The following is a 20,304-nucleotide window of genomic DNA, read 5'->3' as shown; positions in this document are numbered from 1 at the left end:
CCACAGCTATTGATAGTTCCATCCACTTGCGTTGTATGCCTTGATGGTATCCAGACATATTTGACGCACAAATAAAGGATCGCGTGAATATTGACCAGACTATAAATTGCCACACGTATGCATTTCTGCGGGTGTATATCTGTATGTATAGCTCACTCTAAGGTGACACGCGCTCTCGCTGACAGCGGCCGTCATGAATTGGCCGTGGGATATTTATCAGCCCTCCCACGGGGGCAGTTTCCATCTCAGACCAGAAAATTGCGAGATTGCATTTAACGAAATGAGTTTTCACCTGGTTGGATGTGGTGGTAGTGGAAGTGGTTGGTAACCTTCTGTCTTCCCCACAGGAATAGGATTGGATAGTTAGGGGGGGGGGGGGGTGCGGTGATACATGTAGATCGGTCCTTTGTTGAAGATGGAAACACACACAGACTCATTGCCATGATGGGATGGGGGTCAATTAGCAAGAGTATTGTTGAGCACCAAACAATACCCTCCGTCAATAGGCCACTTTGTATGCGATGCACTAATGGGAAAGATAGGTTGTAGGCATAAAGATACAGACTGTGGAAGGTAATGCAGTTGGTGATCTTTCCGTATTATAAATTGCACCTTTTTTTTTCTGTCCTACAGACACACAACTGAAAAGGTTTCAAGGTAGTGTGATGCAGGGCATACTTAATGTATATGTGATGCATTTAAAATTGTATAGTTTCATTGATTAAAGGACAAAGAAAATTGCTTAAATTGGTTTTAAAAAAAATGGAAACTCACATGCAAAAGAGAAATAGAAAGAAATAGACAGAAAGATTACTGAACTTGCTTTCATCATACATGTATCGGGGAATCAACAAGAACTTGGTGAAGCACTGTGAAACCAATTTTTTAAAGAGCACGATATGAATGAATATATGTTATTGCATTTTTATCAAAACGGAAATAATTCAATGCACATGCCAGAGGGAGTTACCAGTGTACATAATTGTATTTTTCATGGACACTCTTATTGATGGAAATTTTGAAATTTTCCTATTGTCAAGTTAGTCGTTTCTGTGGAATTATTGATAAATAGCCCATTGGTTAGAACTATATTGAAATATTTTATATTCATTACAAAGCTGATGATATTTGTTTTTGTTTTTGTTTTTTTCCCCTAAAGATCAAGCCCAGTACTGTATCAGAGATCCCAACTTTTACTTTTTGGCAGCAGAGAGTATTCTGTCGTGTTTTGGGCCAAAAATACTGCAGGTTTCATGGAAAAATACTGTTTTTTCCCTTACTGTAGTACTAAATTCACTGCGGGAAAGGTATTTTCCCACTAAATGTATGCCTCTTCATCCCTCAGAATATGGCAATGGTGTTTTCAAGGGTAGCATACTCGCTGTATACATTCCGCCTTAACTTTCCTCTTCTCAAAGGAATATATGTTTGGTACATCTAGCATCTAGGTCACCTTTTAAAGGGATGGTACAGTTTTGATGCAGATGGGGCTGCAGGTTTCAGCCTGTTTGTGTGTGTGTGTGTGTGTGTGTGTGTGTGTGTGTGTGTGTGTGTGTTTGTGAGATAATGAGAAACCTCTTATGAAATATGATAGAATATGTGATTCTTAGAGAAAATTCTTACAGATATCCAAAAAAGCAATCCTGATAAGATGTGACAGGCCACCAATTTTATAAGGATCTCTTTGTTTTACATTGTTTTCGGATATCTCAGTCATTTCAGAACTGATTTTCATCAAATAAACTTTCAATTCCCCTAGAATTGTATGCTCTTTGATATTTCATAGAGGGGTTTCTAAATATCTCGTAAGGTGTTAAAAGCTGAATCCTCACCTCAACCAATACTATACCATCATGACTTATGATGTCTTAAATTGTGAAGTTTAATAGTAGTCAACAGAGGTAAATGACAGAACATTCTCTAGCTACATAAATGGATGGAAGGGGCTAGATGACTTTTTCTGGGAGTAAGAGAAAAAATAATGGGGGCGAGGGGAGGGAATGGAGGAAGAAAAGAGGAGAGATACCTGTATATAGAGCAAGGAAAGATGATGGGTAGAGGTGTGAGAGAGCTTGGCGGAGAAATACGAGACGGGGAGGGCAAGGAGGTCGAGAAGACAAAAATTCAGGATCGGACAGTGGCCTGATATCGACTCGCATTGCAGTGCACTCCTGCTCTTTCTCGGGGGCACTCTGTCTGATGTTATTCCTCAGTGAGTCTGGTTTCCAGTAACCATGGTAACGAGGGAGAGCCGCTAGATGATAGGAGAAAGTGCGCTGGTGTCTCTGTCCTCCTCTGACTGCCAGTTGCAATGGCCTTTAGAGCATTCTTGGATTTTTTTTTTTTTTTTTTTTTTTTTTTTTTTTTTAAGCTGTGATGATTGGCATGTCACAATCTGCCAGGAATGAAAAGGAGGTTACTGCTGTAAAAAAAAAAAATGCAAAAAAAAAAATAGTAAATTGATGACATGTGATTAATGTGCGCAGGGAGCAGACTCCAGCAGTCCGTTTAGACAGAGTTACATAAAATTGGTCAGCTAAGAACCAGAAGGGTGCCACTGTGGTCTTAAGATATGAGCAGTAAAAATAAAACAAAACAATGAGTTTTGATGAAATAAAAAGTTTGTTAAATCAAATGTGGGTAGATTAATAAGCGTTGCTCCAAATATATGGTAAATTGAGCCCCTGTGGTTTTGACTTTTTAATAATTTACTGAAAATGAAATAATTTAGAATTGACATCATAATGTAGAGGAGATCACGCTCTCAAACAGGATACCAATAACTCAATACCCCTAAAAATTGCAATAAAGCCCTTCTGGTTCTCGATTATATGTACCTTTGCGGACTCAAATAAGCCAAGTTTGTCATTAGCTCATGTGCACATTTTGACAAATGATCTTCTTTTTTTTCGCAGTTGCTTCTAAAGGCAGTTCACTCGTCAAGGCAACATAATGCATAACCTTGCCGACATAACAACTTGTGGGATTCATTTTCAAACAAAGGATGAACCTGGGTAGGTTAGGTGACTAGAAGGCATCTGTCCGTTTATACTTTTGGAAGCATCCATTTCATTGTTTTGCATTGAATGCATTAACAAACATTTTCTGTTATGATAATTACAAAATGCTAGGCTTTTCCAAATTAGCATTTTGTTGTCAGGTGGACGTGATGTGGACACATAAGATGCTCATACTATTAGCGCTGCACTGTCGCACTTGCATTTGTGTGTGCAAAGTGTCTGTATGCAGCGGTTGACTTTAAATTAAGACATCCCTCTGAATAACCCACTTTGTGTAATGTGATTGTTGATATGTGACCCTGCACCTCAAAACAAACAAAAAGTCGCCAGACATGAATTTTTAGTTAAGACCATATACTGAAAGAGCAGACTTTAAGCTTTAAAATGATGTATAACTCAAATCAAATGGACTCTCCTAACCTATCTAAATATTGGAAAGAAAGCACAAACTCAGGAAAAGTGTGAACTGAGAAAAGAGGCTCTAAAGTACAGTGTCTATTCAAGCGTTTAATCTTTACCAAACCGTGCTGGCTGTGTGATGAATGGGACAAAAAACAGGAAGTAAACCACCAGAGTAACAACAATGAAGGGATTATCAGATCTAAGTGAAATTAAGCATGCCTCATTAACACATTCTGTCCATAATTAATGCCTACTTTCAAAGCAGAAGCACTATCCTTTCAAAAGTTATTAGAGTTGAAAGTGAAGAGTGTGGACAAGGTTTTTCAGAAATGAAAAAGGGATTCTAAAGACACACCTAATCACACTATTCTACCAAAAATGTGTGAGATAAACTGCTAAAAAAACACACTTTCCTGCCCGTTTTGTGATACCAAATTTTAGCACAATGTAAAAGAAGACCCGCTCTTGTGCAGAAAATATGAAAAAGTCAAGTTCGGCTAGGTTGACCCATTTCACTTATTTTCAGTCATCACGCAAAATCAGTGTGTGCGACTTTATGTTCGTTTTGAGGTGCACAGTCACATATATTCCACAGTTGTACACAGTTCACGACATGTTTGCGAAATATAACATTTCTCATCCTTGTTACGATGGTCACGTGACAGCATTTTGACCATTTGCACATCGGTATCTATGTAGGTCATATGATATTCTGCATTATTATCTCTGCAGTGAATTCTGCTTTTGAAACAAATGAAGTGCTATGTTTGAATCCAAAAGACTGCTTAGGTTTTATCCCAGTTTAGCTGTGTGCATTATCAAGCATGCCATCCCCTCCAGAGTTAGGCACGACACACTAGACAAACACTCACGCGCAGGAGTTTTAGGTTTTTGTGTCGAGATGCAAAAATCTATTTTATTTAAATTATACCTGAATAAATGCCTTTGCTGTCGTACATCTCTGTAGAGAATTCAACACTCATTCAGATTGTGTCATATTGATGGCAGTATTAATTAGGTTTTGATAGTTCAGAATATCTCACAGTAATCTCAAAAGCTACTTATGAATCAACTGAGAAAAAAACCCCAAGTTTAGTTCCTATCTTGTGCAAAAAAGACTTGAGCTCACTGAGGGCGAAAAGAACAACAACCCCGAAAACAAAAACAAAAAGAATAAAAAACAAACAAGGCAATGTTTGAAATTGTGAGTAATCAAATGATGGCTCTAGCCAATCACACTTGAGACACCGCGCTGTAGCAACACTGGGCATATTGGCGCGGCGTTCGTAAGAAGATCGAAACTGATGAGTGCAATCCAATACAGGGTGTTTAAAATTCCATTTTCGATATGAAAAACTTAGTCTTATGCTTTGAAATTTAGTTTAGATGTAGAAAACTTATCAAAGATTTTATTTCTCAAAAAAGCCAAAATCGACTAAAACAATGGTCAAAATCTTTGTATCCCGCCTAGGAGGGAATTCGCTCTTTCGACTTTCGCCTGAAACCATTGTTGTGAGTCACATTTGGTATAGAATGTATATTGATAGCAATTTTTGCCCTTAAGTTTCTCTGAAGATGTATTGTAATGCTGGTCCATATTAATCTGGTGCCATTAAATTTTATCATAGCATCACTCAGCTGCAGCAGCAGTAATAACTGGTTGCCGTACTGCAGTGTCCTTCAGTTTTGCGTCCTAATGGGAACAGATTCATATTTCCAGAGCGATAGACAGGTAGTAGATGGGCAGTGCCCTCACAAGCAATCTTGGATAAATCTCCAGGGTTAACTGCAACTGGCGGACACATCTAGTCCAGATTTCTCTGTCTTTTATTTTTATCAACTTGCCCATTAAATGAGAGGAATAAGGAGAGGAGGGAGGTGCTCTTATGTTCATGTTCTTCCCTGCAGCCATGTCTCTTGGAAGCTCTGTACTCATGGCTGCAAATCCACAAGTACAAGGTCACATTTTTAAAAGTACAGATGTGTTTGGCAAGATATTGTGATGAGCTTTAAAGAATAAAGTAAACATTGGGTAGCTATCATTATTCATTCGTGAGTCGAGACCCATGGCAGTGTTGCAGCCGTAAATGTTGTATGGTGTTAATCGCCCTCCTGGTCCTGAAGTAATATTTTATCCTGCATGTACAATGTTGCTTGCATCACTTTGCTGCTGCGAGGGATTGTGGGGCCATGGGTTTGGAAATGTGGTGCAGCCTGGACTGCTTTAAGCCATTGAGGCTGAGCTGATTTTGCTGCAACACACATTTTCAGTAGATATCTGTCTAAGTATACTCGGTACTAGTCTTCAACAGGTTAAAAGGGAAGTTTATGATTATATCCATGTACAGGCAACTATATACCATAATATTTCATGTACACAGTGCACCCCCCCCCCTTTTTTTCATTATAGAAAATGCCCACAGTCAGTCTTAAAAGAGTCTACTGGAAAAATTTCAGGAGTTTTGAAACAAAATAAAAGCAAAAACAAAACAAAAAGTAAACAAATTAAAAACAAAACAAAACAGAACCCCCTCCCCCCCCCCCCCACACACACACATGCAATGTCTTTATTTAAAGTCTAGTAGAATAAATATATGTAAAACTCAAATGATAAATCATTCTGTGAGGCAGATACACTGATCTTTGTAGACACTGGATGGTTGGGAGGGATATTGTTCTATGATGTCCGCTACATTATTACTCCATCAATAGTCTCTGAATATTTGCAGTGCTATGACCAGTAGTTCTATTTGCCCCGTCAAATACGATTTGCCCCGTCAAATACGATTTGCCGAGCATGTCTGGTTCTGATGGCCAGAATCATTGTCTGGTGTCCGCTGAATACAGAAAATGTGTTTGCTGCAATTTGTGTGCTGGTATAAGCTTAGCCTTTATCACAGACTCCCCTTGCTGTAATAATCATGGGATACTGTAAAACCAGAAATTATACTTCGTAATTCCGTCAGGGATTACGTTGACAAGAGAGAGACCCGCTGACGCATGCGCAGATTCCCCAATTCGTTGACGGCGCATTTGCACTGAAGCACGGCTTCGAATGCCCGTTTTTCCCCCTGAAAATATTGGCGCGATCCTCAAGAATAGGTTAGCGCTTTAGTGGAATATTGAAACTTAAAGTCTCTCAGTCGAAGTGTAAGTCACTTTAGAGACTATTTTTCACGTTTTCGTTATCAGCTGCCTCTCCCAAACCCCCAGCGGCGCCCGCGAAAGCTGGCCCGCCGGGTCCGGGCACCGGCGAGGTCGGTATCCCGGTAGAAAAACACGCAAGCGGCAAGGCCGCAGTAGCTATCAGTACCACCGCAAAGAAGACGATCGCTTCGTCTGTCAGTAATACGAAGGTGAAAAAAGGTATTGCCAAACCAGTAGCGGGATCTTCACAACAAAAAACTTCTGCTCATATGACTGAATTCGCCGAAAGGCCTCACAAAATAGAAAGTTTGCTTTCCAAAGTGATCGAAGCTCACAGAAGGTTATGTCTTTGATGCATTGAATGACAGTTGCAATTTGCAAAAAACTTCATGCTGCGAAAAAGGCCTTGGCTTTAATTCATGAAAAGTGTCATGCTGCTGCAAATGTTTCTGGTTTAAAGTATTAAGCGAGCAAAGTGTCGTTTTGCCAGACAAAGTCGAGCCACCAACAAGAGGCAAGCCCAGACAAGTTGGTAGTTGAAAACCCATTTTAGTGTCCTAATGTATGCCTTTGAATTACTGAACATTGCTACCAGGGTTTGGTAGCAAAAATCACAATCACTCAGCAGAACTCTGTTCTGTGAAACTTATGAATATCGTACATTTCACAGTGAGGGTTGATAAGCGAATCTAGCCATTCTGATAGTTTTGAGTAACAACTGAATTATTCAATGAATGAATTATTCAGTAGGAGTAGTGTGCTGGTTAAGTTTCCTTCAGGCTTATGAATAATAATCTCAGTCGCAGATCTCAGAAGTCCCTTGGCTGACATGCTCGGCTTCAGCCCTCTTGCATCTTTCTCCCACTACGTACTATTTCAAAAGTACCTTTTATAAGAGGCAAAGCTACTTTTTGTGAGAGGTTAACCTGAGCTAAATTCCGCATGAGGCCATCAGCCCAGTCAAGCCTTGCTTTTGCTGACGTTCTCCTGCTTCCTTGTTGAATCAAATTTGCTGCCTTTCAAGATTCATACAACCATGGATGTTTCGTAGTGATTATTAGCATCACATGCATATACTTCTGTTTGATTTTTTTTGCTTCTATTTGATTAAGTTATAGTTTAATTCTTTTCAGCGGTGTTATGCTATTTTGTTTTGACTTGAGAAGTAGAGTAAATGCCACCAAACTAACAGCAACTGTATCATGATTGTCAGTTCTAGAATAATAGTGTGATTGCCTTTGAATAAGGCTAGCATGGTACATGATGTAGCCCTGCCTGTATTGCTTAATGTGGATACAAAGGTATTATGAGCAGTGTTATGTGAGTGTGTGTGTATTTGTGTGTCTATATGTTTTGTCAGTTTGATTGAGTGTGCAAACTGATTGGCTTGCCATAGTGACTATGTTGTCTGGACAACTGCACCTTCAATTTCAAACCTAATGAATTCTTGTCCTCCAAATTATATTCACAGTGGGCAAAATGTTTGAAGGCGAGTGCCCCCATAATTCCCCGGTCAATAAGCAGCAGGCTGGTCGGTGTGACATATTTATCTAATTATGCAATTGATATACCCCATTTCTGTGAGAGTAGTGCGAAGTGGTGTGTAATGTAGAATCACTTAACTCGTCAGGTCTTCATTTACCAATCCAGCAATAACAAAATAACAACCACATAACTTTCTCGACAATTGCGACTTACTGTAATTGCATTCACCATGGCAACGTGAAAGCAATAAAGCAGATAGCTGAGTGTTTTCTTGATACTCTAGTGGCTGCAATTATTACCAGTGGCTTGTGATGACGATTATTTGTAAAGCCACAAAACTGGGCCCAGGTCATTATGCAAAAATATACATTGTATATAGTTATACCTACATATTGTCTAGTTGTGCTTGATTGCTAAGACCTTGCCTATCAACTCTTTCTGTATTAGAAATATTGTAATCTCTTCTTTTTTTTTACATGATATAAATTGTCTGTAACATGAACATGTCTGAGATAAGATTATAATGCCTGCAAAGTAGCAGATGATAGTAAATGGGAGTTTACCCATCATGCACCAGTAAATTTTGATAGTACCGTACTGTGATGTATGCACAGTGACAAGAACTGGGTTATCACAAAATTTGTTGGTTATACATTATCACAACTTCTCCAACAATCATGAGCTTCAACCTAAAAAGTCATTCTGTTGAGAGTTTCGCTGACATTTAAACAAAATGTCACAACCCTCCTCCTCCCTTTCCCTCCCCCACCTCTCTCCCCCTCCATTGCTTCTGTAAACTAGACCCAATTTGCTATAAACATCTGATACATGGGGGTACATCCAACAGACATTATCTCACTGTATCTGACTTGTCAGGTATTCGTTACAGGGAGACTTAATGTCTCAGTGGTCTCAACGATAGATAAGACTCCTCATGAAGCAGATTTAGTGTTTTTCATCTCAATCTGACTGGAGGGGATGCCTTTCGTAGACCAGGTAAATAAAGAAAGGAAGTCCCAAAAGTGCATGCTTCATTTTTCCTCTGCCGAGCCCGTCGGGACTGCATGGTCTCACATGCTGTCTTGAGATATACTGTGCAGATTTAGGGAGACTCCGAAGATGAAAGCTAATATGTTTGATATCAAAAGGTAATACTGGGATAGTCTTATTTTTTTTCTTGTATTTTCCTCTGAAGTACCCAGAGACCTTGCCAAAAGTATTAATGCGCTATATAAGAACAGTAAGAATACTGATGATAACTAGAAAAGCACTCGGAGAGCACAGAAGCCCTCCAAGCAGCTCATTTCCACCCATACACGCATGCTGAAAATCGCCCAATTTGCCAATATAGAAGCCTTTTTGTCCCCGCCGAACGAGTTCGAGCAGGGGACTATGAAACGGGCTCCGTACGTGTGTGTGTCCGTGTGTCCGTCCGTCCGTCCGTCCGTCCGTGTGTCCGTGTGTGCGTCCGTGTGTGATCAAAATCTTCAATTTGCTACTTCTCTGTCATTTATGAGCCAATTTTGATTCTGTTTGCTTTATATGATAGCACTACATGGGAGCTTTGAAACTTCTACACAGAATTTCAGTCGTGACCTTTGACCTTGACCTTTGACCTATATTGTACATTTTGCTACAAAATGCTACTCCTTCGCCATTTCTAACCCGATTTCGATTCCGTTTGCTTTATGTGATGGCACTAGGTGACGGCTTCAAAACTTGTACACAAAATTTTGACCTTTGACTTCTTTGACCTTTGACCTTGATTTTTGACCTGTATCATACATTTTGCTACAAAATGCTACTCCTTCGCCATTTCTAACCCGATTTCGATTCCGTTTGCTTTATGTGATGGCACTAGGTGAGGGCTTCAAAACTTCTACACAGAATTTTGACCTTTGACTTCTTTGACCTTTGACCTTGATTTTTTGACCTATATTGTACATTTTGCTACAAAATGCTACTCCTTCGCCATTTCTAACCCGATTTCGATTCCGTTTGCTTTATGTGATGGCACTAGGTGAGGGCTTCAACACTTCTACACAGAATTTTGACCTTTGACTTCTTTGACCTTTGACCTTGATTTTTTGACCTGTATTGTACATTTTGCTACAAAATGCTACTCCTTCGCCATTTCTAACCCGATTTCGATTCCGTTTGCTTTATGTGATGGCACTAGGTGAGAGCTTCAAAATTTCTACACAGAATTTTGACCTTTGACTTCTTTGACCTTTGACCTTGATTTTTTTACCTATATTGTACATTGGCTACAAAATGCTACTCCTTCGCCATTTCTAACCCGATTTCGATTCCGTTTGCTTTATGTGATGGCACTAGGTGAGGGCTTCAAAACTTCTACACAGAATGTTGACCTTTGACTTCTTTGACCTTTGACCTTGATCTTTTGACCTATATAGTACATTTTGATACTAATGCTACTTCCGGCGGGGACATATTTTACGCACCGCGTAATTTCTACTTTTCCTTGTTGTTACGTCATCAGCTTCCAGCTGCACGGTGCCTCTCCTGAACAGAGCATGTCTAGGATAGGACATAAAATGGAGGTCCCGTGTATGAGAGAGTCACAACTCATGCACGTAAAAGATCCCGCTTCATTCATCCATCGCAAAGAGCAGGGTGTTTAACCCGGTGAAGTGGTCCCACCTCACATCCAACTGGACCCCATGGAAGACCAGCTTAACGTAGCTGAATATGGGCTATCCAGCCATCTTCTTAGATGGAAATGAACAAACAAACAAGCACGCACTGTAGGCTGTAGTGTGCGTATTCAAACCTCGAATATGCGCAGCTTGAACTCCCAAGTTCATTGAATCTCAGTCTGCAAAAAAGATAATAAATCCGTGAGTTCCCCCCCCCCAAAAAAAAAAAAAAATTCCTGGATCACTGCTGAAAGTTAATCATCTGTTTCTTGTGTTATTATCAACTTTTCCTCCAAATATCTTTCAAGTGTGTTCACAACTTTTTGAGTTATTTTGCAAACAGACAAACAAACCAATGCCAATGGAAACGTAACCTCCTGCCCTGGTGGAGGTAATTACAATAAAAGTCGTTAGATAAATCATTCCTTTTGGGTAGGAAAGAGAGTCAAAAGACAATGATTATATTGCAAACCATTATTACTACCTGCCTAGTAGATGAGAGTCGAGCAGTAATTCCAAAATAATTCTCCATCTTCATGGTGCAAAGTTGGCATCATTTCTTGTGGTGGTTAATGCAGCATGCCACACACTGTAGTACATGGCTCATTTTGTGGTTTTGCCAAGTTGGCATTATTTGCGTTCAAAAAAAAAGAAGATCGAAATCCACAAAATGCAGCATCGTAATTGCTACAATACATTGAGTGTACAGAATAACTGGATAGGGCCTGACTGTAAAGTGGGAAAATATATTCTGCATGATTACAGTTTTTACACTTTGCTAATTTCAGTGACTTTCCTTATTTCAAACTGTAAGAAAGAGGTTATTTCAGTATCTCCCGAGATATTTGAATGTTCATATATTTGTTGCACGAGTGTGATAGAGGGCAAAAATTGTGGAAAAAAAATGCTGCACCATGAAGTGGTCCATGTTTTTAGTGCCACGTTATTTGTGTAATGTGCGTGGCCAGACCTACCCACAGAACCAAGAATGTACTGTAAAAGTGGACATTTTCGCGGTGTTGAAATTTTCGCACATTTCGCGCAACCGCAAGCTAGCACGAAAATAAAAGCACGCGAATGTTTTTGCGTGCCACATGTCCCAGTTGTTGATGTCTTGATTCCGCGGAATTAAAAACACGCAAAACTCTTCGTACATGGCCAAGCGCGAAAAATTAGTCCCATGAAAATATCCACTTTTACAGTATTGTGCCTAAGTGTGCATGCCAATATGGTACCCTATCTGAAAACTGCAGCATTCATAATTTGTACTTTGAGGAAGGTGGCTATTGCACTTTACAAATATTCATTGTTATTTCTAACATTATTGTTAGGAGAAGAAGTACCAGTAGTAAATATCATTATTGTTACTATGATTATCATCATTTTTACTGTAATTATCATCATCATTTTCTGCTCTGGTGTATTGCATCATTAGTTTGATCGAAACTGGCATGCAGGATTTTCTGTGAGGCATACAAAAATAGATATGTAACCAGTTTTTTGTTTAGATGTGTTTGCCATGATCTCCCATCACAGTGTCACATTTTAAACCAGAGAAGCAGTGTGCCGTAGGGTACAAATATCTGAATTGAAACAGCTGGTGGGTTTGGAGGGCAGTGGTGTGGTAAACTGCAGATGTGCCTGTTTCATACAGTTAAAAAAAGAAAAAGAAAGAAAAATGCAATGAGCTCCCTGAACCGTGGAATGCTGAATTGCATCCATCTACAACAGCTAATCTAGGAGGAGGAGGAGGAGGAGGAGGAGGAGGAGGAGGAGGAGAGAGAGAGAGAGAGAGAGAGAGAGAGAGAGAGAGGGGGGGGGGATGGGAAGCGGCCTGGATATCCATTTCCCTCTGTATAGTGATGGATGTGGTGTTTCCAATCCCTCGTTCCCCCCTCAGGCTCTTCTTTCATGCTATCTCATATTCTATTAAACACATTTCTTGCCCTCATTGTACTTTCTTTCTGGATTCTGATCCATCTTCCCCTTTCTATCTTCTACCACTATCCCAACCCCCCCCCCCCTTTCTCCCACTACACAACAAATGCTTACACACACTCAAATGAAGGATGTGTGCAACTTTATAGTTAACTAATTTTTAGGCATATACATTGTACAATGCTGCATTGCAAGACTGATGTGTATTTCAGTTAACCCAGTGACCCTTTGATGTGTGTATGTGTGTGTGTGTGTGTGTGTGTGTGTGTGTGTGTGTGTGTGTGTGTGTATGTTTGTGTGTACTCTGTACACCAACATTCACCATACACACTTGTAGTTGTTTTTATTAGAACCCTATATTTTTGTTTTGTGAAACTGATTGGAATTGAAAAATGTTCCTTTGAAAATAAATAAAAGACAATAATCAAGTCCACAACATCCCCTCCAATTAAACTACATGTAACTTCCTCCAACCCCACCACCACCAGCCCCCCTCCCATTGAATTCCAGAAGCATTATCCATTCTCTTCAATTATCTACATGAATAGGCATACTATCTCCACATACAATGTATTATACACCATTAATTAATTCATGTGTTGGTTTCTCTGTTTTCTTTTTTCCACAGGGACCACCCAAAGACGATCAAGCAGAGAACGCTGAGCGTGTTTGTCGTGTGCGCAGCAGCTCCACTCTTTCTCCTCCTCATCAGCAACGAGGCAACCAGTATACAGGTATCCATTTTCATCCGATGAGGGTTTTACATCAGATGGAGATAGGGGGAGGGGGGTTCGGACGTACTTGGTATTTGGCAGGGGTAAGGTTGGCCCCTGTAAGTAGGTGGGACAGGCTTGATTCCATTCTGTCAACTCTGCAAATTTGTTGGGATAGTAATTATTGTTTCCCTCATCTTAAAAAAGGCAGATGTTCTTGACATTTAAACACAATTCAGTTGTATGGGTGTACTTAGGTAATTCATCAGATATGCATGTATTTGCATCAAGGCATTAGTTACTAATAAATGCATGTTTAAAATATGTTCTTTCAAAGATATCTAATATCATAGGCCCAGAATAGGCTCATAAGTGGGCTGTAAGACAAAAAAAGAACATCTGCTCATAAGAAAGTTGTCATTGTAAAATTAAAGGCAGCCGATCGCCATCCCTAATGGTACGTAAACTCCGAACGACCGAAGTTTGTGCATGCAATTGCGCAATGCTACCACTGAGACAAGTGTGTGTGTGTGCGTGTGTGTGTACGCATCATACACAAACATTGAGCTGCGGTGATTGAAGGAGAGAGGCCAGAAGACGCTGCGGCGTGTGTGTGTGTGTGTGTGTGTGTGTGTGTGTGTGTGTGTGTGCGTGTGTGTGTACGCATCATACACAAATATTGTCACCGCGAGCTGCGGTGATTGGAGGAGAGAGGCCAGAAGACGCGTGGCTCTTTTGGCCTCTCTTCATGCGCATGCGCACTGAGAGTGGGCGTCCATTCGGAAGCTCTCGTGGCTCGCTGGGACAGCCATTTTGGGTTAGGAGATAAGCACAGGGAGCTTTCTTGTAGCCTACCGTATTTTCGCTGACCCATTGAGCCAGCGCTATTCTCATTCGGGGGTCACTGCATTTGATACAGAATGGGGGAGGCAGCGTGTTGCGTTCGTCTCCGTGCCGCACAAACCACTCACCACGACTGAGTGTCTTTAAGGTCAATGAACTTACAAATATATTTGTCACACTTTATGAACGATTGGATAGTAGATGTGTTTTTTACATTCAAGATACCGCCCTGCTTTTATGTCCAAGTCAAAATCTTGACTGTATTTGTCACACGATATATGCAATTGGATTGTGAATGCATAGAATAATGCAAGATATTTCTCTACTTATACATCTGAGTCAGATATCTTTATACCCATCAGGAGATATCATTGTAGTAGCTCTCTTGTTCGAAGTATTGTGGTAGGGGAAGGGGTTTCTAGGAAAGAGAAGGGCTCAGTGAAGCTTTAGTGCCGACAACTTCCTCGATATTTGATTTATCACGCTGTTCTCACTCCCATATTGATCTGCCAGGCACATGCATGTGGCCGGTGTTCATTGCAGGGGAGAAAAAGTAGGAGGAGGAGGATGGGGGATGGGGGAGGGGTGCAGGAGAGGGGCGGAGCGGGACGAAAGGGGAGAAAACGGGAGGAGTGGGTGAAGAAATGAGATGGAGAGAGAGAGGCCGCTGCGAAGACAGCTGTCTCTGCTCGCATTAGACGACGTCCGTATCGGTGAATCAGTCCCCATTACCTGGAGGAGGCACTGCAATCGTACATATTCCAAACATTTGGCTGAAAATGCCATCCGTATGCGGTTACCTGCCGTTCTTTTTATCATTGCTTTCTTGCATATCTCTTGTGTGTGTAAGTAACATCTTCAGCATTCCGACTGGCTTCGCTTTTCTCCCTTCCGTAATATAGTACGGCGCGCAGCGATGAGCGCAGCATTCGAAAGCCGGCTGATCATTCCGAGCCCCATTGACAATTCGACACTAATGTCGTGAGCTCGTTACCAGGGGGCCTCGCAAACAACCTCTCCAGCTCTTGTCATTGATCCTGTACCGCACGCAATACGAGTCTCCCCTGATGGATTTTATGGCATAATGTTCAGCAGACATAAAAATCGCCCTTATTGCAGGCATCAACAAACTTTTGTCACCAAACACTGCACAGGATAGACATGTTTGGGAATACACTCAAGCCATGAGCCATTAGCTTTTTCGTTCGTTATCGACTTCGATTTTCTTTTCGAATTTTCTGCAGTACTTGCGTGAGTGATGCTGCAGTAACTTAGAACAAGTCACGGTCAAATAGTATACTCATGCTATACATAAATTGTACCAAAGTATTAAAATCAAGCTGTTTTACATTTTGGAATTTCACTTTCACAGCTGTGTTCGAGGGGTGCAGTAACCTTTTATCTTTACAAGAGTAAAAGGAGGGATGCTAATATTTGTTTTTCTGCAGACAGCTTGTTGGTTGGTTCAAAGCTACTGATTGCTGTAAAGTGGGTCATCATCCTTCCATTAATTATCATGAGATGAAAAAACTTTGATTGTCATCCACTTTAATATATATGATTTCAGTCATATTTCTTCGCTCACTCACTACTGTAGAACCAGAAATTGTTGTTTGCATCTTAGTTTTGCGAATTTACGAGAGCCAAGATTCATGAATTTAAAATGCACACAAAAGTTCTTGTTAACGCTATGCATTGAAACCCAGTGGCAATTCATGAAAATATCATGTTGCGAAAGCCGATTGTTCCAATATAGCGAAAATTTCATGCCGTGAATATTTCTGATTTTATTCTCCTCTCTGTTTGTATACGTTTCTAAGTATGTACGTTGAGTTTGGGAATTCCTGTGCATTTTTGATTCCCCTGAGCCATTCAAGAATGGTAAAGCATTCTGATATTGTAGAATCATCACCTCACATACAAATGTTTTTCTTCCCTTAAACTGTTTTTTCAGGGTTGGACATTATGCGAACATCTTGGTGTCAGGACACCCGGCCTCCTAGCCGCTCTGACAGTGCCACTAGTACTGACGATGGTAAGGCGCAACCTCATTTGCCATACTATTTCTCTGTAATGTGTAACTGCTGAAGCCCCCCCCCCCCCCCCCCCCCCCCCGAGTAGGAGGTGGGGATGGGGGGTGGGTAACACATTAAAATAGTATATTACCCTTCACTGTGTCTTCAACTTGCAGAAGCTGCTGTTGAAGATTTATGCATTTCGCCTTCGTAAACTACTTTCCTATCCAATTAATTCTTGGTTTCTGAGGTAAGAAGTTTTGTTATTGGCAGTTACCTTTTGCTCCTTTTTTTGGCTGGGATTATTTATGGCTAGTACGGTGTTGTAGGCTAGTGAAGACTGCTGTGTGTAGCTGACCTCACAGCAATGTTTATGTGATGGATGTAGATCCATATTAAAGGAAAACTCTACAGTAGGCGTGTATTAAAATTCGGCTGAACAGAATGAAGTCAAGCTACTGTAGTAAAACAGTGAAAATGTCATTAAACTTCGACAAATAGAATCAATTTGGTGGAAAGTTCACTGAACAGTGACATAGATGGGTCACAACCTCTTTTGCAAATTAGATGCAGTGATGACTCAATTTGAACATGGAGTGGCTTTTCTCATGTAACCCTTTTTGTGCCAGGGACTTTGGACAGTGTGTGTAACACTATGAGCCTTTGGTGCCAATCAGCACTAAGAGTCCGCAAAGGGTTAAATGGTGGGTGGAGGTCCACATGAAGATCTTGGGTAGATATTATGATGAAATTCTTCTAAATTATATAGGTGTAAAACCAAAAACACAGTGAGATGAAAGAAGTGCTTCAGTTAATCCAGGGAGGTAGGAAGAGAAAGTACATTGTGAGAAGGAAATATGTTTCTTCTTTTTAGTGATGGTGATTTCTGTAATCTGATTGGTCTGTCAACCATGCAATATATCCCATACTACGTGAATGAGGTCATTGCCCCCATTGTATTTTGTGTTTTGCATTGTTGATGTTGTTCATTTGCGCACATCACAGCTGCGTCCACTTGAACAGTTGCAATTTACTACTAGCTAGCAGCACTGTACTTCAGCATTTACTGGTAGGTTATATGAAAGAAAGACAAGGCAGAAGAGGCGACAGCCAGGCCAAAGTTTCTGAAATATAAATTTGGGATCTATGTTTTTGTAGAAAATTTACTAATGAAAGTACTGGTACACAGTTTAACGAGTGAATTGTTGTACCATGCTTGTTCTGATGTAGCACAGGAAATATCTATGATCTGGTACCATATCCCATTCAAGGAGGAATGGAATATGGCACCAAACTATAGATATTTTGTGTATTATGTAAACAAGCAGGGGAAACTAAATGCAGGGAATAATTTTCCTGGTATCGCATCGCAATTTGCTATGCATTTTTACACCACTGCTACACAAACTAACTTTTGAGTAGCAGTTTTCTTCCATAGAAGTGTACAGGATACCATTTGAAATATTGTACATCAGCTGAAATTGTTAATCAAATTTGAGTTGGAAAATTATTCCCTGAAATGGTATCATCTTTGTGCTTTATGAGCTTCACTGAGTTGAGAGCGAGGAATAGAGCGTGCATGCAATAAGTCCTGGCCCATCCTAGGACTGACTTCCAGGGGATATGGGGATTCATGCAAGAAAAAACATCTTTCACTTTCAGTCGTCCTGGAGTGAGGGTCTTTTATCAACAGCCTCATTACTGCCACATCAAACGGCCATTAGTTATGCACGAATTAAGTTGCCTCGGTATTGAGAGTGAGAGAGAACTGACATTATTGGCAACACTTTTTAAGCTGTTCCTCCAGCAATTCTCGGAGAGCCTCCAATGCCCCCAATCAAGATTCTTTGTGCCTGTTGACAGACAAAGGACAGAATGATAATCAGCCTGTGTGAAAGCAGTCAAGCGTTGCGCGTTTCCCCTTGCCACGGTCAACTGCATGTGTCATCGAACAATGCAAAATATCAATCGGACAGGAGGTATGAATAGAGCGTGTGCTGATGGGCTGAGAAATTCTTTTATTACACTATAAGAACACCCAGATGGGGTCAGCGAAAGTCAAATTCTAGTGAGCTCAGCCTTGGTGATTACATACATCTTCATACGAGTTTCATAGCAAAACACGTACACTGCTATGTTGGAAAAAGGGCAAATTAGACAAAAATACACACAGTTTTGATACAGAAAAAGAACAAATACTGATAGGAGATAACTGATCTTTCAATCAAAGTCACTTTTCTGGTCAGCATAATGCAAATAAACATGAATTTAGGCCATGAATGTAGACACTCTTGTCTACATTTCAGGAACCTGGCATACCAGGTTGCTATAAGGAATGGTTTAATTTTTGCTTTCTCCTTGATGCAGATGGCTGGAGAAAGTTACAAATAAAGCCCTGCAGCGCATGTCTTAGACCGTAACATTTCTATTATTGATGGTGGGGACAAGAACCTATTAAGTGGATTTGAAAATTGAATTTTAGCAACCATCCTGCATGACTGAATTTGAATAAAGATCTTGAATTGATTTTTGCTGATGTATACCCAGGTATGTATGATATATCATTGCTGTGGGCAGTACATGATACTGTGAGCTCCTACCGGTATTAAACAATCCAATTGAAGCTGGATAGAACATACACGCACACACACACATATCTATCAGCATTTCTTTTTATACTAATGGATTTTTACCAGACTAGCCCTGGGCACACATGGAAATATTAAAACTGGAGACCAAATTGTTTTATTTTGCACTCTTTCAATGTTGCAGGAGATTGGCAGATTGTTTGTCACATCCATTGGCACATCGTGCATTATTTGTTGTATAAAATGCTTACTTAGACCCTGGTCATTTCATGAAACACCCAGTGAATGTGTCACAGTAAGGCATACATTTACAATGCAATTTATACTATTAGTGATACTTACTGCTACGCAATTGATGTGATTTCTACAAATTAATAGTAAATTCAAGATCAGTTTGTTTTATACCTTTATAGTGCATATAAGTAATGCAAAGTAGCCAGCACAATTACAATATCTATAAATGCAAATTTGGGTGTTGTGTAAAAGATCACAATGGGGGAGAGCAAGTAGTAAGAATCTACCCCTTTTTCCCAAGAACACCCCTCCCCCTCAAATAATAGGCAGCTGGCGTGTGTGAGCTCTGTCGTGAATGGTTCCCCCATTTCTGTCGAATGGGCGATGAAATTGGCTGATTCATTACAAACATCTCCAGTGCGTAATCATTCAGCAGGCTTTTCCTAACCCCCCCCCCCCCCCCATCCCCCAAAGACTGTGACATTACCCCTACTTATCGCAGTGGGATGGAATCAATCAATGCAGCATTCGTGTAGTCGTTCACAGTGGTGTGGATGCTTGCCAATTTTTTTAACCACCACCACCACCCAAAAAACAACAAAAACGGTTGCACATCAACAAGAGACACATGTGTGAGAAGAGAGTGAGAAGACATGAAGTCAGGTTGCAAACGAAAAAGTAAGACTAGACGTGTGAGGCTGGAATGTGTTGATTTCTAAAGTCTAGATAAAGATTGTATAAATCCTTGTTGTATCCCCTGTTGCATGTATCGGTGGATACTTCTGATCTATTTCTTATTTTAGAGATAAACTATCTGGAAGTCAAATAGCTGTACATATTATTCTGTATTTGAAATATTCAGATTATGCTGATTAATTTGGTTATGATTGTAGAATATTACAGAATATGAGTTTTTATCAGCCATTTTTAGCTCACCTGAGACGAAGGCTCAAGTGAGCTATTGCGATCGCTCTTCGTCCGGCTTGCGTCGTGCGTCGTGCGTGAACTTTTTACATTTTCATCTTCTTCTTGAGAACCCCTTGACCAATTTTCACCAAACTTGGCAGGTAGCATCCCTAGGGGGATAGGATCTCGATTTGTTAAAGTGGGCACCATACCCCACCTGGGGGGCCCCCAGAGGGGCCCAAATCCCCCCAAATTAAGGAATCTTAAAAAGTCTTATTCTCTAGAATCAGAAGTGATAGAGCTAAGTTAATACTATGAATTAGTACATTGATGACTGTAGTTTCAAGTTTGTT

The 20,304-nt window shown here is 40.4% G+C and overlaps 1 protein-coding gene across 1 annotated transcript in view; it reads left to right on the top strand.

Annotated features, from left to right (window-relative positions):
- The window catches only part of LOC139735733 (CAAX prenyl protease 2-like), a 46,923-nt gene that overhangs the window by 13,122 nt on the left and 13,497 nt on the right, over window positions 1-20,304 (top strand). Inside the window, exons 2-3 of the mRNA XM_071646482.1 lie at window positions 13,281-13,386; window positions 16,163-16,243. Of these exons, the coding sequence (XP_071502583.1) occupies window positions 13,281-13,386; window positions 16,163-16,243 (187 nt within the window). The remainder of the gene's footprint in view (window positions 1-13,280; window positions 13,387-16,162; window positions 16,244-20,304) is intronic.

Source organism: Diadema antillarum, unplaced genomic scaffold (genome assembly GCF_040938485.1).
Source record: "Diadema antillarum isolate AM-2024a unplaced genomic scaffold, OU_Dant_1.0 seq00000595_RagTag, whole genome shotgun sequence".
Lineage (NCBI taxonomy): Eukaryota > Metazoa > Echinodermata > Echinoidea > Diadematoida > Diadematidae > Diadema > Diadema antillarum.
The sequence above is the reverse complement of the archived record's forward strand: the minus strand, read 5'-3'. Positions and strand labels throughout refer to the sequence as shown.